This window comes from Alligator mississippiensis, chromosome 3 (assembly GCF_030867095.1).
Source record: "Alligator mississippiensis isolate rAllMis1 chromosome 3, rAllMis1, whole genome shotgun sequence".
Taxonomy (NCBI): domain Eukaryota; kingdom Metazoa; phylum Chordata; order Crocodylia; family Alligatoridae; genus Alligator; species Alligator mississippiensis.
This window is the reverse complement of record NC_081826.1, coordinates 119,081,824-119,108,951: the sequence shown is the minus strand read 5'-3', so window position 1 is coordinate 119,108,951 and position 27,128 is coordinate 119,081,824. Positions and strand designations below refer to the sequence as shown.

The window sequence follows — 27,128 nt, the reverse complement described above, 5'->3', positions numbered from 1 at the left end:
TAATCAAGATTATCTCACATGTGAATTTCCCTGACAGTTAATTGCAACAGTCTCTTTCTTGCAATGATACTTGTTTTTCAATGTGCATTTGTTGCCTAGCTACTAGCCCTAAAATGAACATATAGGAGAAAACATCAGTTATCAATCCTTATGGACTGGTAAAACATTATGAAAAATACAAAATTGGTAATGGGTCCAAAACCTCATCTGCTTTAAACTGACATATATTCAGTGATGTGAGGATTAATGCTGAGGATATAGGACAAACAAGGTCCCATATTTTTCTTCCAAACTTAGGTGTGGCTGCATTAACGTACATTTATGTGTCTTTGGTAGTGAATGCAAGTGATGGTAAAGGTAAATTAGCCTGACCTGAGCTTTGTATTGCTGTGGCCCCAAATCATAGTAGACTATTCCTACTTGACATTTTCAATCTCTGATTGATGATCATTTTTTTTATCATACAATGGCTAGCAAAACCACACACATCAATTATTCCATAACGTTGACTCTGTCTTAGCACATGGATGATGATGATAAAAGAAATCCCCACATAATGAAAAGTGGTACCTTTTTTATTTTGCTATTTGTGGTGCAAAGCTAAAATGAAATGGTTATTATGGTGTATGTTTTCTCTGTCTCATCTCATGGCCCACAACTGGTCTTCCTCAGATGTGCCTCGAAAGTCCTTTGCATTGGTTCCCATGGTGCTTCAAAAGAGACACCAGTTCCTGTGGTGATTCATAAGAGGTGCTGTGGGAATGCTGCAGTGGTTTGGGGAGGGGACATCCTACCATCTGAGGTAGACAGATTTCAAAGCACATGAGCAAATAGGCGGCAGCCAAAGACTGGAGACAGAGAATGAGAGCGGACTTATGTTGCCCTCACCCCTTGGGGAGAGCTGACCAACCCAGTCTGAGAACCACTAATGGAGTGTTTGTTAATTAAAGGGCATAGATAGTAATACAGGGAAAAGGAATGAGAGAGCGATGGCTTGTAAGAACCATCCTGTTTGCTTACAGGATCCTCAAGAACATGGAACAACTTCATTTTAGGGCCAGGTTCAGTGTAGCCTCAGATACAACAGCTTGGTTCTGCTGAAGCCATACTGATTTATGGTGGTCTACCTCTCATTTTTTTATTGTTATTTTTCTAAAGAAATAACATTGCAACCTCATTTTTATCCCTCTTTAAACCAAGCTTGTTTTATAAGAAACCAGAAGTTTTCAGTGTTGAACAGTTACTGAGTAAACTCCCGCATCATCTCTAGCCATTGAGAGTTTTCTCATTGACTTCTATTCAGTCAGGATTTGACCCACTGGATTTGCTGCTTATGTACAATTTTATATGTAGCCAAAGGCTGCCCCATCATTTATCGCCTGTTTCTCATGGTTGTGACAGACTTGCCCTACTGATTATGCCAATATTTTCCAGGTGTTGGTGACACTGCTTTTCAAAGAGTTGTGCCAGGGGGTTGTGTTGGTGTGCTGACAGTATGAACAGTGATATGTTTTGGTTCTCCACAGATACCTTCTATACAGCTTGCACTATTTACTACTGAGGGGAAAACTAAGACTTGGACAAACCTTTCATCTGGCTGCCCTCTCAGAAAGGTCATTGATCCATGGGTGCTTGAGACTCTGAGCTGCACTTAGCCTTCTCCTAGAGGAGGGGGAAAACCAGTGAAAGCATTAGTTGAAGGTCCACCACTTCTTAACTCTGATTAATGTAAAGGCAAAGCACTGCAACATCAGTAGTTTAAATAAAAGCACTTTTTAAAGCAGTGCAAGCACAGAAGCAAAATGCATAGGCAAAAACTTCCTTGGAATGCACATGGCTTCCCTGCCATGTCACATAGCATCCCATGCTTTCTGAAGCACATGCCACGACAGCCTGCTTTCCCAGATCCTTGCCACCACAGGATCATGGGGAGATATACTAGGGCAGTGCTTCTCAACCTTGTTTGACTCAAGGCACTTCTTGGAAAATGCCAGCTCTTAGCTTCCACTCATTTCTTGACTATGGATAAACAATAGAGAAGTTCTGTTGCAAAGAATTCAGAAAGGGCAGAACAAGTCAGTGTTTTTGACACTATAGATTCCTTTTTTAAATATCTGGGCTTATCTTTTGAATCATGTGTAGGTGTTTGCACACTTACCAGTGCTAATATTGTGCAGCGCCCTTAAAAGGATCTTGTCATAGAATCATAGAAAATTAAGGGTAGAAGGGATCTCAGGAGGTCATTTAGTCCAAACCCCTGCTCAAAGCAGGACTGTCCTGAACTATATCATCCTAGTCAAGGCTTTGTTTACCCAGGTCTTAAAAACCTCTAAGAATGGAGATTACGCAACCTCTCTGGGTAACCCATTCCACTGCTTCACCATGTTCCTAGCGAGAAAGTTTTTCCTAATATCTAACCTTGCTGCAACTTGAGCCTGTTGCTCCTTGTTCTGTTATCTGCCACCACTGAGAACAGTTTAGCTGCATCCTCTTTCGAACCACCTTTCAGGTAGCTGAAGGCTGCTATGAAATCCCCCTCCCAGTCTTCTCTTTCCAAACTAAACAAGCCCAGTTCCCTCAGCCTCTCCTCATAAGTCATGTTCCCCAGCCCTCTAACCATTTTTGTTGCTCTCCACTGGACTCTCCAAATTGTTCACATCCTTTCTATAGTGAGGGCCCAAAACTGGACACAGTACTCCTGATGTGGCCACATCAGTGCCAAATAAAAGTGAATAATCACTTCCCTTGACCTGCTGGCAATGCTCCCACAGCTCAGTATGCTGTTAGCCTTCTTGGTGACAGAGGCACACTGTTGGCTCATATGCAGCTTATTGTCCACTGTAACCCCCAGGTTCCTTTCTGCAGAGTTGCTGCTTAGCCAGTCAGTCCCTAGCCTGTTCCAGTGCATGGGATTGTTCTGTCCTAAGTGCAAGACTTTACACTTGTCCTTACTGAACCTCATGAGATTTCTTTTGGTCCAATTCTCCAATTTGTTTAGGTCTCTCTGAATCCTAGCCCTATTCTCTAGCATATTATCTACTACTCCATCAGGAGTGGTGTCATCCACAAATTTCCTGAGGGTGCTCTCCTTCCCATCTTCCAGACTGTTGATAAAGATATTGAATAAAACTGGCCCTGGGACTGATTCCTGGCAAACTACATTTGATCCTGACTGCCAACTAGATATTGAGCCATTGATTACTACCCCTTGAACACAACAATCCAGTCAGTTTTCTATCCACCTTGCAGTCCATTCATCCAATTTATACTTCTTTAGCTTGCCTGAGAAAATGTTGTGGGAGACTGTATCAAAAGCCTTGTTAAAGTCAAAGTATATCAAGTCCACTGCTCTCCCCACACCCACAGAGCCAGTCATCTCATCATAGAAGGCAATCAGGTTGGTCAGGCATGATTTGCCCTTGGTGAATCCACGCGGACTGTTCCTAACCACCTTCTTCTCCTCCAAATACTTAAAAATGGATTCTTTGAGGACCTGCTGCATCATTTTTCCAGGGACTGAGGTGAGGCTGACCAGTCTGTAGTTGCCCGGATACTTCTTCTTCCCTTTCTTAAAGACGGGCACAATATTTGCCCTTTTCCAATCATCTGGGACCTGTCCCAATTGCCCCAAGTTTTCAGATATAATGGCCAGAGGCTCTTTAATCATGCTGGCCAATTCCCCAAGTACCCTCAGGTGCATTGCAGCCAGCCCCATGGACTTGTGCAAGTCCAGCTTTTCTAAATAGTCCCTAGCCTGTTCTTTCACCTCTGTCAGCTGCTCACCTCCTCCCCACTGGGCTGGCTTTCTCCAAGGACACTGCAGTTGGGGGAAGCAGGGGTGGGGAAAAAAAAGCCATTTAAATTAAAAAATGTGGTCTGCTTGGGATTCTAGGAAGTAAAAATGATGTAAATTGGGTAGGGAGGCATGCCATTTAACAGGAGTTAAATCTGGGTAATCTGAATGAGATTTTAAAAGCAGTGAATAGAATTTATCCCTTTGTGTGCTTGAAAACTGGAAGAATCTGGCTTTGCACACCCCAGTGATTCACACTCTTTTGTGTACTGTCTGTTATTCTGGTAACAAATTGATCTACTGAGCAACATACAGTAACCAGTACTTCTTCACACAAGCATACAAAGCCATTGAACATGCACTAATACGCAAACCTGAAATAAAAAAGCAAAGCAAACAAATGCCAATGACAGGGCATGCTCAGTGGATGGGCAGATAAACATATATCCGGGTATAATTTGCACTAGGTTTGGATACTAATGTAAATTACACTGGGGCCAGGAAAAAAATCATATATGTAGGTATTCTGATTAATTTATTCTGCTAGAATATCACTCTTGATTCCTTTAGAGGTTATTCTCCAGTAGGTTGGGTGAAGTTACTCAGTTTAAGAATTTATGTCATCTCTCCACTACTTTTCTTACACCAGAATAATGACAATTATACCAGGATAAAATGTTTTGTCTGACCATGCCTTCAAAAATAGAAGAAAATCTCAGAAGAACAACAAAATGAAGCAACAAAAAAGGCACCAGCAAAGAACAAGAAAATTCAGACTCAAGGACCTGATTTTGGAGTCTGCAGTGAAGTGTCTGGTTCAATAACCAAGGATGTTTTAAGGCAGAGGTTGCACTCATTCTCCAGCTAAGAGAAGGAGAGAATGTTAGTAAGTGGTGCATCTAAGACCTTACAATTCAATAGTTTTCATGGATGATGCTTGCTGCCCACCCTTTTGGCAATGGTGGTTGCTGATATATGATAACTAGGAGTGTTAAGTCTGGTACTATAATGATAGTATATTACCACTATCTCAGAACACCAGTATGTTTGAAATCTAACAAAGGACACCAGTGAAATTAACTTATAATAGTCTACTTGGGCACAAATCAGTGGTTCCCAACCTTTTTATTCTGCAACCCACTGCTGAGAGTGGAGTGTGGGGGTGGCCCAGGGGCAGGAGCAAGGGAGCTCCCGGCATGGGGATCAGCTCGTTTTTTGTGTGCGGCGCTGCTGGCATTACCCCCATGACCCTCGTTTGGGTTGCGACCCGGGGTTGGGAACTGCTGACAAATAATCACAGTGATTGGAACTGTCACTGAGTCTGGTAGTGTAAGTGACAGAACATGTCTAGTGTATTGCAATATGATGAGATCAAATGTTCATTTGAAAGGCACAGAACTACAGGATTTGAGTACCATTTTTCCTTGATGAGAAGCTTTGAGATGAAATCTTTGGCATCTTCAGAGACTTCTTGAAATTCCTCTTCTTCAAACTCCCAATTACAAGCCAGGATATTGTTGAGGGTCTCGTTGTCATCATCACCCAGAAAAGGAGACAATCCACTGAGCCTGAAGTAAATACACATGGAATATAAAATAGATAGTAATCCAAATCTGTACAACTATGCTATCTAGCTAGCTGATATAAAGCAGTTAAATTCTTGTCTGATTCCTCAGCTGTGTTCTTTGTTATTCTGTCTGGGATTGTTTCATTGTAAATGGTTGTACTTTTATCATCTCACCATGTACTGTTGCCCAAGAAGGACTGCTCCTAAGAGATACAGTATTGAATATCTCCTACATGATGATGAATGTGCTCAGAAATTACCCAGCATTAGGATGCTAGGCAAGATTAGGCCTTAACCCATAATACCTTTGTTGCGCTTGAATAAAAGTTTTCCAAGGAAAGATTATTATGTATATTGGAAGAGCAAGAAATTGCTCTATGATCTGCATAGCAATTCTCTTCTCTGGGTTGTGGATTCCTGTTGCAAATCCTGATCTCATTTAGTATTCAGAATTTCTACCCATGCTAATGGAAATTCCTCACACAGAGTGAGCATAAGATGTTCTCTAGAACTGTATAATGTGACAGAACTGAAAGGCAAATTGGAGCTTTCCATGAATTAGCCTTCAGAAAAGGATTGGAATTTTCAACACAGGTGCAGCTTTTGTGACTATTCATGTTACATAATAAACTTTTGAAAGTTAATACGAAGTAGAGAAGAAACCGTCTGTATGGTAGAGGTGCAAGTATTACTTACAGCATATAGGCAATGACACCTACACTCCACATATCCGTGGGAAAGGAGACAAAGTCATAGTTCACAACTTCAGGTGCAAGGAATTCTGGAGTTCCAAAGTTCACTTTAAGTTTTTCTCTTGGTTGGTATCTAGGTAATGAAATGTTGAGAGAAAACAGTAATTCTGCCTCTAACTCAGTTTCTATCATTGATGCCTAGAGCTTAATAGGATTCAGAAAACAGCTGGACATATGGATGGAAAATAAGGATGTAATTGTTACAACAAACAAATGTTTAGCAAGCTGTAAAACTTCAGGGTACAAACCATTCTCTACATAAATAGGGTTTAGGAACAAAATTGGGTCTCTCAGATCCATGGGACCATTATGATACCTTTGTTGGGACTCTTATGTGACACAGATTGGAGAACCTCAACCAGTAGCTCCAGCATTAAGTCCAAAACTTCTGGTTTGAACATGTTTTTATGAAACGATCCAGCCCTGAATGTCTTCAGGTCATTATAATAATTAATATTAGTATATGTTATTGATAATTGTCCACTACAGGTATCTTGTACCTTCTTTTAAAATATCTAGTACTGGAGGCAGATTTGGAGACAGGATACTAGACTAGACAGACCACTGGTTATGTCTATCCTATCTATGGCAGTGTTCAGATATACAGATAAGAACATAAGAAATGCCATACTGGGTCAGACTGATGTTCCATCTAGCCCAATATCCTGTCCCCAACAGCGGCAGACATGATATATTATTCAGACATGATCAAACATTGAAATGTTATTAATTTTATGTTCATATGAGAATACACTTATCCCTAAGGATGATTATTTAAAATGGCCTGCATCTGCCTTGTTTCAAAGGCAGTAGAAGACTGTAATGGATCAGACTGAGCCTTGCAAAGACATGTAATGCTTTTGATGTTACATAATTTGTTTATTATATATAGCATTCTTATATGTACATACCTTCTGGCCAATCCAAAATCAATAATTTTTATTTGATAAGTATCTCGATTCACACACAGGATATTCTCAGGCTGTCAGGAGAAGAGAGGAAACTTGAATGAGAAATGAAAATGCAAACTGGGCTTTTGGGGTACTACACTAGAATGAAAAAAATCCCACTGCAAAACATAAAGTCAGCCTCTCAGCTTTGGCAGGTTTCTCTTTATGGAGATTTTCATTTGCAATCGTACGGTATTAGAGGCTGTAGCAGGCTGCACCAACACTACTTTTTTCTTTTCCACAGCTTTTCCATTTGACATAATGCAGCAGTTTAGATAAAGAAGTCATTAGCAGAGGTTGGGAAGCTTCCACACTAAGATTCAGGATGTTGGCTTTGTGACTTTACAGCCCTTCATGAGCTAACATTGGATTTAAAAAAAAATGATTTTGCTATGCTTTGACGTTTATCTTTTAGCTCTACATTTCATTGCTGTTCTGGGAACAACTGTGTGACCCAACTTAGATACATTAGTTAGTCACATCAGTTTGTTGCTCTTTTCAGATATTTACCCAAAGGTTAGACTTGCAAGCTAAAATCCCTCTGGATTTCAACAGGGTCAAAGACAGCTCTCTTTTTCACTGGCATAAATGCATTAGCTTCAATAGAATTACTGTGGGCTTAGAGCAACTGAGCAGAATTTGGCTTGCTGTCTTTTAAGTGTAACATTCTAAATTGTAGTCTTATGTTTCTTTCCAAGCAATTTTATAGCTATCCTGTCTTGTTGCTCATTGAGTCCTGTTTGAAAGAAAACAGCCCTAAACACTTAAAATGTTAGTAAGCCTTTGTTGCCATCACAAATTCACTTTGCATTTCGGATTTTGAAAAAACATATGTCCTGTAGTGGAGTTTTGGAGGCCCTGATGAGCCACTTCCATTTTACAGGCTTCCTGCCATAAACTCATTAGTCATAGACAGCAAGAACTGTATGGAATTGCCATTGATGGCCATTATGTAACTGGAGGGGTTTCTGCTGAGAACTCCCTGAATGTAACTGTGCCTCTTTTCCAGCATTCCTAACTCTACGCCAAAACTGAGCAGCTCCAAGAAAAGAATCTAAAGCTGCAAAAAGGCCTCACCCTTGTTTGGCCATAAAACTTTTTATGCATAAAAAGGGCTGTCTGACTGTCTTAGTAACAGTTTTTGCTGCTTTATTGTGGCAGATGTCTGTGTGCTTATAGTGCAATCAAATAAATCCTGCAGAGGATTCCTGGGGTGCACATTTCATGCTGCCTGGCCCTGACCTCGGGCATATCTGGAGTGGAGACCTCATGGCAAGTTCCTCCAGCTTGCAGAGATATGCCCCAAGGCTGTTGTCTCACACGGTCAGGCCCCTGAAGCCCCAGGAGCAGCAGGGGCCAGACCCTATGGGATATTGGCAACAACCTTACCTGCCAAACAGATTAGCTGTAAGGGGATAACGGTTTCTCAGTTGTCTCAGTTTCCTTATTGGTAAACACTATTACTCCTTATTTTATCAACGTCATTGAGAAATAAGGTGAATTAATTCATGTTTGTATAGCGCCTTGAGATCCACAGATGAAAGGTGATAAAGAGACATTATTGTAGCTGCTGACTTGCTGCAAAAGTCCTCCTCAGAAAGCTCATACTATGAGACTAGTGTGATCTGCCCCTGATTCTGATCTCATTTACATTGAAATGATTCAACTGGAGTCAATGCAATTACAATAAATGTACACAGATTTGAAAGAGATGAGAGATCGCAATATGGCTTGTTATCAACTATATTGTGGGAGTCTATAGAGCCCCAGTAGCCTTCATTAAGGAAAGTGCATTTCTTTGGTAGAGGCCAAGTAATCATGTTTTGTACCTTCAAATCTAAATGAAGAATGTACATCTGATGCATGTGTTGAATGCCTTCGCAGATCTGTTTTATGAATGAGATAGTATCCAGCTCTGTCAGGTTGCAGTTTTCATCAATAATTCGGTCAAATAATTCTCCTCCTTCCACACTGCAAAGAGAAAAATAGTAGAACAGTGAGTGAGTCCAAGTTGGCTTTCAGGGAATCTACCTGCTTTGATCCACCTAACTGACATTAGTCCCAAATCTAGGTTTGATTCTCTCCTGCGTTCATGGCCATGTCTACAAACTAATCTTCCTGTGCTCAAGTATGCTGTGTTGCTCTGGATGGACTGCTTTTTTAATCAGATGCAGTGTAGCCAGATCTTGAAGTGTTTCAGGTGGGCTAGTTGATGCCACTGATTGACAGGACCAATTACCTTGCCACCGGGGAAACATGACTACACTGCTAACATATCCAAAAGAATCTCACAAGGGGGTAGTACAGTGTGCTTGAGGATACCACTCTGGAGCATGGTTAGTTTGCACTGGAGACAGAAGTGTAATGACATGGGCGGGTACCCAGGGCAGCTGCTATCTGCATGGGCAGTGGTGATTTCCAGTCACCCTCGCATGGCTGGCATGGTTGTGTGGTTGCAACAGCAGCCATTTTTCCTGTCCTCTCTCCCACCGAAGTCGGTGCCCAAAGCAGCTGCCCTGGTTGCCCCACCTTAGTTATGTCACTGTTTGTTCTATGCTGCTTTGAGCCAGGGAAATCAATGAAGTCATATTAGTCTCATGTGACGGAGAATCAATGTCCTGAATCAAGATCCAAGCTTCCCCAGGATCCTCCAGGTTCTAGGGTCCTATGTCATATTATACAGGAGCTTGTATTTGTTCCTTGCTTTAACTGTGCTATATATGAAGTATGCAAGCCAAATCCAGAGGTGAACCTAAGGCTGAGGAAGCTAAGACAAGTCAAAGTCAATATAATGTACACCTTGTCCTAACCTCCTCCATGTGCATGATACAACAGCTTTAGCTTCCTCTAGATAATCTGCTCCAGATTCTCCTGTGCCATGAGGCTGATTTGTGTCTAACCCCACCTCTAAGCTGGCTGTAATGACCATTAAGCCAGCCTAGGCACCCAATGTGAGGGTACTGCTCAGCAGTAAAGGGTTGGCTTTATTTCTTGCTCCATTGCAAGGCTCCTTTTTATTTGCCTCACATAAACTGGAGATTTTCCAAGAGGTCTGTTTCATGGATGACAGAATAACACCTAATGGAAATTACAGAGGCTACATCACATGGCTGTCATCTAAATACTCTCTCTGTGGAGTATCAGGCAATGGTGTAATGGGTAGACATGTCTTAAATCATCAGGAGAGTGGAGCACTGTTCAAAAAATTAGCAAATGTATACTATGGAAAACTGTTTCTTAAATCCTATTTCCTGTGACTTGTGAAATATTTCATATATCCTTTCTACCTCAGAGAAGCTCCATCTCTAGTTTCAGCGAAAATGTATGTGGAAAACTAAAATCTTGAGACAAGGTACAAGGTCAAAAAGAGAGGGAAAGAGACACATACTATTCCATGACCAGAACAATGTCATTTTTGGATTCGAAGGCATCATACAGCTGGATAAGGTTCACGTGGTTCAGCTGGTTCATGACATTGATTTCATTCTTAACCTCATTCTGTGAAAAGTAAGGAATATATTATACCTGTGGCATTTATAAAACAGAGCTAACAAATAGGGGTAAGGTCAATGCTTGACTTGGAGTGATGTGGATAAGTATATCATAAGTTATATTCTCACCACTGCCCCATGTCCACCAACCCTGGCATTCTTTCTCTGGCTGTTCTTGCCACCAGATGAATCTTTACAGATTTATAGATTTTGGAAGCCAGAAGAGAAGAATATTAGATCATCTGGTTTGATTTCCTGTATAACACAGGCCAAATATAGTGGTAGGCAGTCAGAGTAATACTTAGTGAGGAGAGTAAGCTTTGGGTGCCGCTGGCAGTCACCTCACACTGGTTTGGGGAATGGGGAAAAGCAGGAACCATCAGTGACACTGTGGCAGGCAGTAATAGCCCTTGTGCCATGAATACAAGACTCAGAAGTGCCATACATAGGTAAAGACAAATCCCTCTCAACTCTTGTGTCCTGGCGACTAGATCCCACACCATCCTTTCTACTAAAATCCAGAAAAATAAACCCCCCTATTTGCATTTCTTTACTGAGGGAATGTGCTAAGCTGAAAGCTGGTAAACACTCTTACATTTTAAAATGTTGCTAATAAGATTGATAGAAGGGTGGGGGAGTTGAAGATATGAAAAATGGCGACTAAAAAAAATACCAAAAAAATTAAAGAAAAGGTTGGTGATGGGGTAATTTCAAGGAAAGGGAAACAAATAGACAAGCTAACTGTAACCTAGGCCATCAAGCAGAAGTGATGGCTTGTGGACCATGAAGTCAACACATATATTTTAGTAGGTTAGAGCATGGTGCTAATAATACTGATGTTGCAGGTTTGATCACAGGTTGGAATAAGGTGATCTCTTGAAGTCCCTTCCAGCCTTACTTCTCTGTTTGGAGCCCTGAGTGGGGATATACTGGAGAAGGAAATGTTCACGTTACAAGATTACCTACCTTTTCCTTAGAACCTCTGGCTTTTATAATTTTTGCTGCTAACTGGAGACCAGTTGCTTTTTCTTTACATTTGTGCACCTGACCAAATCTCCCTCTAGGGAAAAAAAAAAAGAAAACCCTCAGCTTCTGGTGAAAACAATTAGACCTTGCATTTAGCATGTAGTATGAATTTTATACACTTAAAGTTATCACTTGGCCTAGGTAGGTGACTCCCAATGAACCTACCATATTCCATTTGAATTTTTGGATCACTATCTGATTTTAGGAATAACACTTGTTACATTTAAGTACATGAAGCTCACACAGTTTTTATTTAGGAACTTCTTTATATTATTTGACTCAGTAACATTCACTCCATAATTATGAACCCATAGGAAGCCAGCTTAGTCATACAAAGCCCAAAGCCGGAGTATTCAAAACAGCTGCTTATGTAAGGGAAACAATTTCACCCTAAATACCATATTTTCTCTCATATAACATGCTCCCAAATATAACATGCACCCTATTTTTAGAAGACCTCAAGAAGGGGAAAAAAATTACCTTGGAGTACAGGTAAGCTGGGGTTTCTGGGGTTGGGAGCTGTGCACTGGGATTGGGGGGTGTTGGCTGTATTGGGGCTAGGGACTGCACACTGTGGCTGGGGCCATGCACTGGGACTGGGGCTCACACCATGGCCCCATCCAGTACACTGGAGATGGGGCTCTCCAATAGGGCCCAATCCAGCATGTTGGCTTTGGGGCTGCACTCTGGCTCCTGAGCCATTTGCCAGGTCTAGGGCCATGTGCTGGGTAAGACATGGCACACATCCAGCCATGGATCACCCGCCTTGTGCTGTCCTGATCTGGTGTGTAGTTGGAGAAGGAGGCTCTCCATGGGTTTGGAAATTTGGTGGCAGGGAGGAAGAGGGACGGTGAGAATGATAACAGCATGAATTGCCATGGCTTCCAGCTGCCACTGCTCTTTCCCCCTCGCCGCCCCCCCCCCCCCCCCAATTTCTGGACCTGTGGGCAGCCCTTTTCCTGGTACCCCAGTTTTCCCAACTGTTTTTTGGGGAAAATACAGGCTATATGTGAGAAAATATGGTATGCTATTCATCCTCTAAACGAATACATTCTTGGTTGTTTCCTTCTATAAATTATCTTTAAAAATTGAAATATATTTGTATTACATCATCTTCAGATACTCTTTCAATTTAGGAGGCAATAGATAAAGGCAGAACCTGCTGTCCTAAACCAATATAGTGAAAAGTCCAAAATATTGCATTATCACTACTGTAATGACTGGATTTTATTGGACAAAATTGATAAACGGCAATAAAATATATACACTGTATTGAACTGATCTCATCCACTGGATGCCAGGACAATGCAAAACACCCTTCCCTGAGATCCATCTAGTGAAAAATGGCTATATGACCCTGTTTCTTGCATGCCACTGGCTGAGGTAAAGTTCTGCTGATAGCGCTCATTCCACTTACTGTCCAAGAACGTCCTTCTTGTTGACATAATAATAACTGCTGATCCCCGCACTTTTTGCTGAGACGATTCGATGATCAAATGGTGCTGGAAGAGTTTGGCTATCATCTACGAAACACAAGACAGGCAGATGGTATGCTAGTACTGACTGGAAAACCACTTGGGAACGTGATAGTTAAGGATTTAATGCACTGACCACAAATTTTCATTCAAAGTCACATCTTCTGCTGGGCTCAGAAGAAAATCTTGTTACTGAATGCAGACTGAATGAATTTGATATTCTCAGAAGGGATGCTACATCAGGAATTAAGAGAAAGGGAGCCCTTCTTTTCCAAAATGGCACAAATACATTCAAATATATATACAGATGCAGCCCCTGGGTGTCAATTGTTATCAAACTCAACCTTCTGGCTCTCATGGTCAACCCCAAAATCAGTACTACATTACATCAGTGTAGAGGCTATAATTCCCATCCTGCACTTTCTTGCTGTGGTTCTTTTCTCTTTGAGGCCTCCTACAGCCTCCCATCTCATGGAGAAGTTGCACTTCAGTGAGGAATCATTTGTTTTGCTAAGGTGCTGCTGATTTCTGCACCTATTAATATTTTTGTCTTTTGAAGTGTTAGTAGTTGTAATTTAAAGATGCTCCCTAACTAATAATATTATAGAGGTTGGCAACTGGGAGATGGCTCCTGAGTCAGGTTAGTTAGTTAGTGAGAGGCAGGGTCTGCAGAAGTTGCCAACTGCTCCACAATAAAGTTCATTGTTGTTACTTCTTCTCATTCATTGTATGCCTACTTATTGAACCCACTGATCACTACATATTCCACATCAGGGGTTGGGAGCTTCTTTTCTTAGCAAAAGGTGAAGGAGGGCATGTAGCCTCAACAACACTATTTTAAAGCTACAGAGGGTTGGGGGCACCACACACACTCAGTTATAGATACCACTGGTGGCTGCTGCCATTTTTCAAAAAGCCAGTAAGAATCACTGTGACCTTCTCTAGACCCATCTATGCCATTTGCCTGCCTCCATCATACATGATGAAGAGTGCCTCCAACTACTAGCTTCTGAATTATGTAATATTTCATTTTGCCTTCCATGGCATTTATGTTTAAAGGCTAGATTTATGGCTTGTCAGCATTAGGGAGTTTTGCACTGGCATAGCTTCCCATGCACAAATCCATGTAGCAGAGGCATAGCTGGTTGGTTCTGCTCCCTGGGTAGCAGTGGCGCTACAGGGTCAACAGCTGCAGGCAGCCTGCTGGTAACCCTGGCCATGCCAGCAGTTCAAAGGCTGCTGTTTCTGTGCCACCCTCCCCCCGAAGTTGGTGCATTAGGCTGGTGCCCTGGTTGTCTTCTTGTGGTTACTCTACTGCTACATAGTCACATTTAAAGTTTCCAACTGAAATCAGACCCCAGGACATATAAAAATCGTGGTAAGTGCCCTGAAAATCCTTCATTTAAAAGTGAAAGTGGAAAGAGGCACAGAGCAAAGTCACACAGAGTAAATGCTAGTGTTGGGTTGCACTCGTGTCCTATCCATTGCACCTCACTGCCTGACTTGTGTAATAATCCCTATTCTGACCATAATTTGTCTTTATATTTTAGCCTGTAATTTGTCTTTAGATTTTCATTCCATGCCCACATTGTTTTTCAGTTGATTGATTTTTCCTGGGAATGACCTTTGGCTGACCAAGGTGACAAATACTTCTTTGACTAGTAAGGAAGGCCAGAGTGGCAACATTTCTATATGATCTCTGTGGTCTGGAATGCTGGCTCTCCTTTGTGTGGAACTTGTTAAGCAATTTTAAAACTGTTCATTACTTCAGTGAAAATGATTAAAAATAAAAAACAAAAACAAAAAAAAATCCATGACAGCATGCAGCTGGCTAAAACATTTTTGCCCAATAAGGGAATAGTGGATTGTCCCTATTTACAAAAAAGTCCAGTTTTCCAGGACACCAGCTGTGTACCTAGATTTTTAAAAACATGTTAATAACCTATATGGCCAGTGAATTAGTTCATGGTCAAGGAATTGTGAAAAGCCAGGTCTCTTGGAATCCTGGCATCTATTTTGGATTCTGTGGTGGTTAAATGGGAGGCCTCTATAGTCCTTTGTATTTTATCAGGTCCTATAGAAATGCCAAGAGACTTTCTTACCCTTTGGGCAGGATTTGACTATAAAAGACTACAAACTTCCAGGAATCCACATTATAAATGATAACAGCACGAGACAGGTTTGCAAAAGAGATTGCTAAGCCCATAAAATATTAGCATCTCTTGGCTAGGATGTTTTAATTTAATAGGTTAAAGGATGGATGGGACCAGTATGATCATCAGTCTGATCCAATGTCAAATTTTACTCAAAAGTGCATGTAAAATACTAAGCCTGGAAACTGGCACCATCCTGTGAGAGTCCCTGATTTTTTACCCTTTTTTCTTTACAGAGATCCTGTCCCTTGCTCATACAAGGAACTTCTCCAGTTTTAAAAGAACTGCCTGTAGGGAGTTAAATATGCTTCAAGCTTAAGATTTTATGAACACTACAATATTATACGATCTAAACATCTTTCTGTTTATTATGGAATGTTATTGTATGATAATACGGTTTTTTTTAAAGCACAGGATTCATTTGTTCTTCCATTATTTTAGACACATATGTGTGTATGTGTATATATTTATATATGTCCTTTTAAGTCCTTCAGATCATCTGTTCATTTACATATGCATTAATCAGGCCCTGAAATTATAAACCAGCAGTCCAGGTCTGGAAACTTGTCTCTCCCTTGTGAGCACTCCATTATTGAGATCAAGGGCACTACTTGTGTAGGTGCTCAATGACATCAAAAAAGGTTCTATGTAGGAGTTAATATAATCTAATTTAAAAGCTTCAGTTGTTCCCACTTCAGATTTTAGTGGCTCTGAGCAACAGGATTTTTCAACCCACATCCAGAATTGTGCAGATACTATGGTAATATACACTCCAGAAGCATCTAAAGGTAAACTAAATAAATTATTTTGTTGCTATGCAATGTCATACATCAGGGCTTTTCAACCTTCTTTGGTTGGTGTATCCCTGGCAGCCAGTCAAGAAGCAAGGAGTCCCTCCTAATTTTCCCAGGCCACTTTTTACTTCCTTCTCTTGGGACAGAAGCCTCAAAAAACCTGCTACACTGATTTACACCTAGCTCTAGCCAATGAACAAATGCTTCTACTCACAATTGACAGGCAAGGTTTTTTTAGTAGATGTGATATCTCTTATTAAGTCAACTGAGTAGTTGGAAAAAAGCTCTTTGCCAGCTTTCAGACACAATCACCCTTCTTCAGGTCTAGGGAGTCTCTGATGTTCTGAGATCTCCAAGGAATGAGAGAAGCAAGGTGGGGGAGGGCATATAGCCTTGGCAACATGTCAGTGAATGTAAATAGGTACATGGGGCAGATGGGGCTCAGGCTGGGGGGAGGTTTCTGCCCAGGTGCAATTTCTTACCATTCAAAGCCACAGAATCATCATCTTCTATAGATGCTTCTGCATGGGTCTCACTCTCTGTTCCAGTAGAATCAGCTGATTCTAGTTCTTGTGGGGCATTTGGTTTAATAGCTTCAGGTTCCTGCTTGTCACCAGCGCTCTCCGTATCTACCCTGCTCTCTTTGTTGTCATCTTTCATGAAGCCTTCCTCATTCACTCGAAGTTTGCTGCTAATACTGTGCTCAAATTGGCAATTCTGCTCGGTGTTCTGGGAGTCTGTTCTTGCAGATTCCTTTCCTTTAACTTTTTCATTTCCTTTATACCTGCAGGACAAAGTATTGTGTTAGACCAGTCTAAACTTAAAGCAGGAGGGAAATAGGTGAAAAATAGCTGATTGTTTTAAAAGCATTGTGTAAAATGTTAAGAGTAAACAAACTATTTTAAGCTTGCCCTGCAGAATGAAATGATGGTTAATTCCAACTGTATCAAATTCTCTATTTTGGAAACAACTGCCCGAATTCTAAGGAGTTAGTATTTTGCCATTGACAGCATCTTTAAAGTAGTGAAAAAGCATTAGGATTTCTCTTTGCTTCTAAAGATCCCTGCTTTAAGGTTGATGGGCTACAAATATTCTAATCACTGCTTTCTATTTAGCACCTCTACTTACTGCAGTCCATTCACAGTGTCTGATGAAACAAGCCCTCTGCTTTCAAAAGCTTTTGCTAATCCATCTCTGATTGCACAAATCTAGTCTGCCTTCTGGGCTACAAATAATACAGCACAGAAGGAAATATAGAAAACAAGTTAATGAGTTAATTTCCCTGCGCAAATTGTCATAGTTCCATTTTACTACTTACATTAGTCACTGCTGCGGTACAATTTCAACCCATCACACTGCCTATACTAACCTTACTTCCCTCACATGGCAATACTGCTGGGATATAATCATGATGTGGAGGGTTACAGAGATATAGAACTGCTTCATATCCAACTGCCTTTCTCTTATGCCTAAACCTCTTTCTGAGCAAATGGCCCACATGTAGCAAATCGTTTTGGACCCAGTCTGTTAAAAACATTTTTATTTGGATATAGTGAAGTGAATTTACCTCATCATTCATCAGATAAAAATTGTTCATATATTTACCACCCACCTTGATTGATGTTTGAATTACATGGATTTTTACTGTATGAGTCTTTAAAAATAAACTTGTGTGCAGTTTTAAACCTGACCTTTGGGGCAGTCCATCTTGGCCCTGGCTTTGTGATGGATCCCCATCACCATGTCTCTCATCTTCATTTTGGGACACAGTTGCTGCATCCTTCTCCTCCTCCTCTTCTTCTGCTTCTCCATCTTCCTCCTCTTGCCTTTCTTCAGCAGAGGCATCCTGTCCATCAAGCCTCTTCCCACCTTCCAGGGATTTACTCTCCTCTCTTTCTTCTTTGTCCTTTATCCATTGACTGTTGCCATCAACAGTATCCTCTTCCCTGTTTTGAACAGAGCTCCCTCTGTATTGATAGTAGCATTCCAAACCTTTCCCTTTGTTGTTTGGCTCTTGAATCAAAAAGCCATTTGCCTTTTCAGTATTTTCCTTGTTGAGCTTATGAACCCTTTCTGTGTGAGAGAAGGACTCATTCTTCTGGATGGCTCCCTCTAGAAACAATAAGAAAATCCCAAGGATATTAACAAAGTCTTGCATGGTTAGTATAATTTCAGTTGTTTTCTGAGTCAATTCCTGCTTTTCTCCTCCAGTTTCCAAGGTCTATGTACATGTTTCCTAAACAATGGTAATGGTCATGAGCATCAAGCAAAGTAATGTGTTTATCTAGTATGTAATGGAGCTACATGTTCATATATTTTCCTTATAAACATTTTTCTTACCGAAACTTGTTTCAAGCTATGGGTAATATAATATATTTTTTAAGTAAAGCACTTCCTTGGAGTACTTATGGCCATACAAAGCTTAATGTACTACACATGACATGGCAAATGATCTTTACATATTTAGATGCTGAGTGGGCAACTGTTACTCATGTTGGCTAGGACCCAGTCATGGGAGTAGCCTATGGACTTCAGTCAGACTGGTTGTATGAGTAAGTCTGTCTCTGTGTGAGTAACTAAAGGTACTGCAGTTGGGCTATGCATTAGAACCGGAGCAGTATGAATTCTCTTACCTGTGGAATCGGAGAAGTTCTGCTTTTTTACATTTTTTGTTCCTTGCACTCTTAAATATGACTTCTCTATTGTTTTCTGGTCTGTGATCAACTGTGGGAATACAAATGATCCTTTAGTCACTCAGCACAGCTTTCATATTTTGCTACTCATTGTGAAATCACACTTTCTCTTGTGGGCAAAACCAAACAGTTTGTGTGAATTAAATAAAAAAAAAAAAAACTTTAAATATTATTCACGCTACTTATGAGGGCTCTTGGGTTTAGACACCAGCAGCCTGATGCTGCTTGCATCAGCAGAAAGCAGGGAGAACTCAGTTGGAATCAATGGAATTATATTCATGTAAAAATAGCCCACGAAAGCAGAATTAAGCTGTTGGGACTGAAAAATAATCCTCAAGAAATTAGCTGTTGCCTCACCAGCTGCGAAAAACTGGGTTGGCTAGTCTAAAATAAAGCTAGGAATATTTAATTTTTCTATTAAAATATTCAATAATAGCCTTACTGACAGATTTCAAATAGATTTTTGCTAATAATCAACATCTGGTAAAAACATTTTTTAATGATCCAATATAATTTATTGCAAGATGATGAAAAAGTTACCTGAAATCTGAGCATATAAACCACAGTATTAGTTTTGTAGCCTACCATATCTATATTTTACAATGTTATACTGACATCTAGAGGAGCTTTGTACTGAGCATAAAACTTAACTTCTATTCATGCATTTGTAGCTATTTAGTAATATCCTGGTGGAATTTGTTTGGCATCTTTCCCACCAGCCATTCCTAGACTATAACAATCCATAACATGTTCAGCAGAATTCCATTCCCCTCTACTTTCTTTCTAATGTCAAACTAATACAATGAACTATACAAATTGTTAATAATAGAAATGGGTCAAAAAGGGTATGAAAAATAGAGATACTTAAATTACTGTGATGAATCTTTCTCTCTGAATCACCAATGAAAGCAGCATGTTATGTTTACACACACACGTGCACACAAAATGGATACTACTTTGCTGGATATTTACAAAAATTTAGTAGAACTATATGGACAATAGGTACTAAGTGGAAACCACATGTACTCTCTAAAACTACTAAGTTCATTGAATAGTTAACTTTAAGGGAAGTAAACAGAAATAAAGCATGCTAAGAGAAGGAAGAAACAAGTTAGAACAATCATTTTCAAACTTCCAAAAGTCATGGAACTCTTTCATATCAACCCTGGCTGCACAGGCTGTGAGAGCTGACATGGAGCCAGGTCACCCAGTCTGCTCCACTATTACCCCATATCTCTTTGTGAAACCCTTGATAACCTATCGTGGAACCTCCGGGTTCCATGGAATGCATTTTGAAAAATCCTGGGTGTATCTACATGAGACGCTTTACTGCGCAGTAGAGCTAGTTGCTGTGCAGTAAGTGTCCACGTCTACACATGCAGACGCTTACTGAGCAGTGACTGGCTCTAATCGCAACTAAATTTTCTACCTGCAAATGCAAGTAGCAAATTTACTCGAGATTACTTACTGCACAGCAAATGTGCTCCCAGTCAGCTGGGCAGCAGGGGTCAGGAGATCACTGCTTGTCCCTGGGAGCTGCCTGCTGCTGGGGCAGGCTCCACCACTGGAGCCCGGGAAGGAACAACGTAGAGGCAATCACGGGGCCCAGACTGGGAGATCCTTATCTCCCAGTGCCAGCTCCGCAATTCCAGCCTCTCTGTCTCCTGGCCTGTGGGCTAGCACCCAGGGGGAGCCTAGAGCTCCCCCGGGCTGCTGCAGGGGCCCAGTGCAAGACCACAAGAAGCAGGAGCAGCAAATCTACTCCCATCGTGCTGTACATGTGGACATATACCTGGGAGAGTTTACTTGAGAGTAAACTGTTCCTGGATTATTTGCATGTGTAGATGCACCTACTGAGTTAGAAAATAAAATGTATAATTTGCATCTTCACTTAGCAAGTCCATTTTAAAAATATTAATCCACAGCAGTCAGGGAAACTGCTTTGAGGGAAAGAATTGAGACTGACAGAGATTGTGAACAATGTTAGTCTTTACAGGATTCCAGCTATGATATGAAGCGAGCTTAATTTCCTTCATAATATAAACTGGATACTTGCACAAATTAAGATGCTCCATAAATCTCTCTCCTTATGTCTACCCATATCACAAAGAGTCACTCAGTGCTTGCCTTAGTTTTCTGCTCTGTGGTGAAGAGTGCTAAAGGAGGAGGGTGAAACTTTGGATTGATTCATTCTGTTAAGTTACCACAATTACTAATGCACTCAGCTTCCTGTAAGCATGTCATCCTCGCCATGTTGCTGAGGACATTACCTATAATCAAATATAGTCAGCTGAGCAAATATCCAAGCAAGTGGTTTCCAAAACCTTTGATACATGGGGCCAAATTTCATTTTTGCAGGCATCCAGTGTTTCCCATAAAAGTTTCTTGCAGTTTGCAGGTGTGAAAAAGAGAAGCCAGCTTTTGAAAATCTGCCCAGTGGAATTTTGTATGATGCCAAGTGTCTTTGATGCCAGGGAGTTAAATAAATTACTACACTATTTATTCAAACATCATTTCTGAACTCCTATATTTTAGCAGCAGATGGAGAAGTTCATATTATTTTAAATTAAAAAAAACCCTATTGCAGCAGGAATAAAATGTAATGTGTTGAAGCTTCTACCTATATTCTTCAGACTTAATAAACAGAGGTTGTTCATGATAACTAAGGAGCAGGTTGTGAGTATACTAGGGTAAAGTGTAGGTATGTTTGGTAAGACAGGTAGTTTGACAAATACTCCCCATCAGCATAGAAATAATCATAAATATGTGAGGTTAAGTTTCATATGATGATGTTTTTCCTAATCACAGGTAACTCATGAATGTTGTGTTTAACTTGTCAAATCTTAGCGTAGGGGAACTTTATCAGTGTTCTATCAGAGCTTCTCCTATGGGGACACATTTTGTGTGGTTCCTGTGAAATTTCTTGAGAGCAGAGGGTTATGCATAGTGTGCCCTCAAAAAAAGCTTGGGGCACCTCTAAAACTGCTAAGTTCATTGTACAGTTAAATCTAAGGGAAACAACGAGAAATAAAATATTCTAAGAGAAGGAAGAAAAGAGTTAGAAAATACAAGAGGCATCGTTTGTATCCCCAAGTCTCCTTAGACAATATGACCTTAAAAGCATGCATCATAGATACATGTGCTATTTGCTCCATATGATATTGCATCCTGAGCCTTTTTATGGTGCTTTTGAAAACCCTTTTCATCCAAACCTATCCACAGGGATTTTTTAGTCTTGATTTTGGATAAGTAGCATTCTTTCTTTTTGCAGCTTCTAAACTCATATGAAACAATTTTTCTTAGTCATGGGATTCTAATGTTTAAAGCTGTCCAGAATGGAAATGAGACACAATTTTTTTCAAGGGCATGAATATAACACTATTAGGCTTATATTCTTGGACATTCTTCTTATTCATACAAAGATGGAACTTCCAATATAGTTTGCTTTTTCTTTCAAAATTGTCCCAAAGGTAAACATTAAGGGTTACATTTTATATGCCTGCAAACTTAGCAAAACAAGAAGGTGGCTGCATTAATGCAATTATCATGTATTCTAAAAGATATTTTCTGGACATTAACACGTAACACAGAGACGGAGTGCGTACTAGATGTAATGGTGGCAGAATAAAGCATAATGTTCAAGGGTCATTAAAGCCTTTAGTATAGGCTGATGGATAAGACTATTTTCAGAAATTAGATAGATATATTTTAGATGCATTATGAAAAGAAATATTAGTAATTAAGCATTGAGCAACCATAAGTATAAATATAATATTTTTAATAGCAATTGAAAAGTCAGTCAAAAATTAATGTTTTTTAATGGACATCTGACTTTTTTTTAATGAGCTGTATTTAGTTAAATTCTTTCTTTTTACTACACCAGGACTAACCTTGGAATGTTTTTCTAGCAAGCCTTCCACTTTTTTTTATTCACCTTATAAAACCCTTTGATTTTCTTCCCACACAGGCAATTTTATAATGAATGGCTTCATGAAGCAGCCCAGAAGTTATAGTTTACAGCTCCTTTATTACTCTGTTGCAGCTCTTTTGATGTCAAAATGAGGTATTCCATGACTTCCCTTCAATCTCATTCAACAGATAGCAATATATAGAAATTTGCATATGCAAAGAATGCATTGCCTACTGATCTGGTGTCTGTTTCATAGATGCCTAGGATATTTCCCATAGACTTATTAGGATCAGATATCCAGCTTTTATATAAGAGCTGTTCATCCTGCATTAATAGATATAATTTTGCTACTTGATCTGTGTGATGATATGAAGCACTTGAGCAGGTAATTAGCACCCAGAGTTATGTCGTGTACTAAGCCAACATGTAAGATGTTCTCTGTGTATCTGTATTTCTAGATGGAAGAACAACTTGCATGTGACTGAAATCTTAAAATACTAACTTTTGGCATCAGAAATGCATTTCATGCCTGATTTACTCAAGTAAATCCTCAGCTATCCTCTGTCCTCTTCACCATTGTATTCCTCCTCAAAATATACTTCTTTGAAGAATGTAGTGTTAAATGACCTTTGAAACACATTCTGATATTTATTTCTCACAAAACATACACACACAGAGGAACTCTGCTCCACTGCTTCTAGGTTTCATAGTGGTCATTGTATCAAAGTCATTATTTATTGCTTGTCTCTACAGGCAGTAAGCACTTCGTTGTAGGGAACTTGTCTTTCATGTTCTTTGAGGGGCTGAGTTCATTAAAACAAAATCTTCTTGTATATACTAAGTCCAGTGGCGATGCATAGGGGGTGCATAGGGGTGCATGTGCACCCCCTGAGAGCACTGGTGCACCCCCTAACAACCAGCGCTCTTTGCTTAGGTGACAGGCGGGGAGGACAGGCAGGAGTGTGAGTGCCCCCCGTGTGTGCCGGCCAAGGAGTGGGGGCACCAAGAAAAGCACTGTTGGCACTTCCAGGAGCACTGCTGGCACTTCCGGGTGCCCCACTCGTGCTTCTGGGTGATCAGCTATGGGAGGACCTCCCCGCCCCCCCCCCCCCCCCCCGGTTGCTGACTGGCCATTGGGGTGGGCACATGCCTCCCCTGATTCAGGAGACACCAGTTGCCCATGACTAAGTCCAAGTTGTAACTCCTAATCAATCACACACAAAAATGTAAAGTAAATGCCATGAGAAATATGATTCCTCATTAGGATGTGCAGGGAATCCATATGTAAAATCAGTTAGCAAATACAAGAGAATTCACTATCCAGATATAGATGCAAGCATGTTTTCATCAAGACTCTTATCAAATACCATTCTACCTATCAATTCTCAGTATCAGGAAGTCAACTCTCGCCTCTGACTGGCCCATGCTGCCCAGCTCCATCATTCCTGTGCACATTTTCAAATGAGTGTCTTCATACTTCTTCCCATTCTGACCCTCATCCTAAGAGCAGCTCCCCAGAAATATGTGCAGAACCATTTCATTGCTGTCTTTCAAAGCCCTTCTTAAAATTTTCCTTTGCTGAGGTGTCTACATGAGATGTTTCTTGGGAAACCATGACAAAGGTTGGCCTGGTATGGTAAAACCTGACCAGTAGGTCTCCCTGTTTTCCCTTGCGTCTCTGTATTTATCTGTATTTTTCTTCATCTCTTAACATACTGAGTTTGCAACCTCTTCGGGAGATGAAATATCTTTTTGTTCTGTTGTACAGCTGCTAGCACCATGGGGTCCTGGTCTGAAATTACCTCCATCATTGTCACTGTGGGCCCATATACTTCATTTGCACCTACATCATGATGAGATCAATCTGTAAACTACTCCAGAATTTCACATTTATACAAAATAGCTTCTTTTCTTTTGTGGGCATCAACTTTGTCAGTTTGCATCTCGGAAGATGGAGGAGAAGAGATCTATCATGAGAGTCAAACAATGGCCATTTTCTTGATATGGAACAGTTAGCTCTGAGTTTCACCTGTCAAATCTTAGGTAAAATCTTGCAACCACATTAATTAAGCAACAGAAAATATTTCTCAGCTTGGCTTACTCATTGGAGCCGACCATACTGTGATATGCATGGCAAGCATGTTCAGACTCCTTGAACTGTACTTCATGAGCTGTTTTTGGGAAATCATGCTGCTGGGAGATTTCCAAATGGTTACAAACTTCAAAATCATCCCCTACAGCTTTGATGACTCACTTTTAATTGGATTCCAAAACGCAGGCTTCCTAATAACACATTTCATTTAACAGGCAGGGTTAAAAAAAAATAAATCTGGGATTTCTTTATTTCACCTTCATAGACATGCTTTTTCCTGTGGTACCTCACCTTGAAGGCAGCACACGCTGAATGGAATGTGTTTGGAATCAGCCCAGGCTCCACCAGGGCTGCTGTCCAGCCAGGCTTTGGTCCTCATCATTGGCATGTGTGTGAAAGATCAAGGGTGGTGCCAGGAAGACACCAAAGCCAATAATGAAAAAGAAGGGGGTTGTCCTTTTCTGAGGTAATTTCAAAGTTACTTACAACCCAGGATTATGGGTGCATTGGGATCCTTTACTTAGAATACAGAATATATTTACTTCATTAACAGATGGCAAGAATTTATCTGAGAACAATGGAAGGCAGGGATGCTTATGGGCGATATCTTTTATGTTTGGTTGGGATAGAGTTAGATATGCTTCCAAATGCAGTGCATTCTTCTTTAGGTCTCAGGAAAAAGCAGATGCACACAGCAAGGTGGGAGGTAAAAAGGGAGGGGGTGCCAAAATACAATTTTGCCCAGGGTGCCATTTTCCCCACGGCCAGCTCTGCCCCCAGGATGCTGTGACACCCTGGTTGAGGATCACTAGAGATTAACCAAAGGTACTTTGTGAAGCTGCAGGAGTATAGTCTGAAAGCAGGTAAGAAAAACCCTGAGTTTTATTAGCACATTATATCTGTATTTGACAGCTCTCCCTAACCTCCAATGTATGGAAAACAGCGGGGACTCTTATTTGTGCACAGAGCATCTACTAATGGGTCAACTTCATTCAAGATATATACCATCCTTCTGCTTCTGTATCAGAGATTCATGGCTACATCTTTATAATCCAGGACACTGGGTATAAGTGAAAGCAAGCCATTGTTATTCTCCTCTCCCTTTCCACCCTCCCTGGCCCCCTACTTCCCTATGGAAATGTTCTCTTTGCTTTTTCAGGAACATTTTAAGCCTAAATTTGATAGCCCATACTGAGCAGGTGGTAGGGGAAGGCCATAAACAACATTGATATAATGCCTGCTCAAGTCATTTCTAGTAGTTTTGTAGAAAGCACTCCATTTCTCTCTCAGGTGAAGAAGAGATTGTGTCTGCCCAAGCATCAGTAGTTGCCAGCTCTGCAGTGGCAGCCAGACTCAGCAGTCTCAGCTGACGGATATTATACCAAGTCCCATTATTCTCAATGCAGAACTGAATTAAATCTGTTTTTACTTAAAACTGGGATGTGTTTACTAAATCCAGCTGTTGTTCACTGACTTACATGATAATTTTATGATGATCCTTTTATAATAAATCACATGCATATGCAAGGAGGTAATGACAAGCCAACATATGTGGGATATGTAGTAAAACAAACAAAATATTAAAAGTGCAATAATATCATCAGGGCAGTTCTGGAACTGCTTATTCAGCATGTACTTGAGCAAAATGCCTACCAATTCCAATTAGTGTCCCTTAGAGTCTGAATAAAACTAAACCTGGGGTGGAGGAAGGCAGTGGTGGCAATGGAGGCAGAAAACCTGATGAGACAGAGATTTTAGGGTTTTTTGGGTCTGTCAGCACTGCTCCCACAGTGCTCCCAGAAGGGCTGTCTTCAAAATACATATCACACACCTGTTCCCATGCACCAAACCGAGAAATGGAGAGGTGAAGCTGATTTGAAGTGCATATCACAAGGCTACTGTCAAACACCAGAGACAACAGTCTTAATGTTGGCCATGGTGAGGGAGATGCCCTTGGAATAGCATTACCACTGCATTTCTGGATTGGGTATGGAGTGAACATCCTTAAGAGTGTCTGTGCCAACAAGACCTACAGAAATAGTGTAGATATGTTCTTTCTCCACTTCCCAAAAGAGTTTACCAACTCTTTGCACTCATCTCTGTGTCATTTGGATATTCCCCCTTTACTCTGCCATGGATGGGTCGCCAATTGGCTGGAGGGCCACCCCAGAGAGTGGTGGTGGATGGGTCATTTTCGACCTGGAGGGATGTGGGCAGTGGGGTCTGCCAGGGCTTTGTCCTCGGGCCCATACTGTTCAACATCTTCATCAGCAACTTGGACGAGGGGGTGAAAAGCACCCTGTTCAAATTTGCAGATGACACTAAGATGTAGGGAAAAGTGGGCACGCTAGAAGGGAGGGACAAGCTGCAATTGGATGTGGACAGGTTACAGGGGTGGGCGGATGAGAATAAGATGGGATTCAATACTGACA

General features: G+C 40.8%; 1 protein-coding gene across 1 annotated transcript in view; it reads right to left on the bottom strand.

Moving 5' to 3' along the window:
- Positions 1 to 27,128, bottom strand: part of MYLK4 (myosin light chain kinase family member 4) — a 98,845-nt gene that overhangs the window by 6,217 nt on the left and 65,500 nt on the right. Inside the window, exons 3-14 of the mRNA XM_014606696.3 lie at positions 18,635 to 18,725; positions 17,693 to 18,113; positions 16,484 to 16,785; positions 12,997 to 13,102; positions 11,520 to 11,613; positions 10,451 to 10,560; positions 8,892 to 9,033; positions 7,024 to 7,094; positions 6,057 to 6,185; positions 5,209 to 5,361; positions 4,579 to 4,657; positions 1,587 to 1,662 (exon numbers count right to left, since the gene is read on the bottom strand). Coding sequence (XP_014462182.1) covers positions 1,615 to 1,662; positions 4,579 to 4,657; positions 5,209 to 5,361; positions 6,057 to 6,185; positions 7,024 to 7,094; positions 8,892 to 9,033; positions 10,451 to 10,560; positions 11,520 to 11,613; positions 12,997 to 13,102; positions 16,484 to 16,785; positions 17,693 to 18,113; positions 18,635 to 18,725 — 1,746 coding nt within the window. The 3' untranslated portion in view covers positions 1,587 to 1,614. The remainder of the gene's footprint in view (positions 1 to 1,586; positions 1,663 to 4,578; positions 4,658 to 5,208; positions 5,362 to 6,056; positions 6,186 to 7,023; positions 7,095 to 8,891; positions 9,034 to 10,450; positions 10,561 to 11,519; positions 11,614 to 12,996; positions 13,103 to 16,483; positions 16,786 to 17,692; positions 18,114 to 18,634; positions 18,726 to 27,128) is intronic.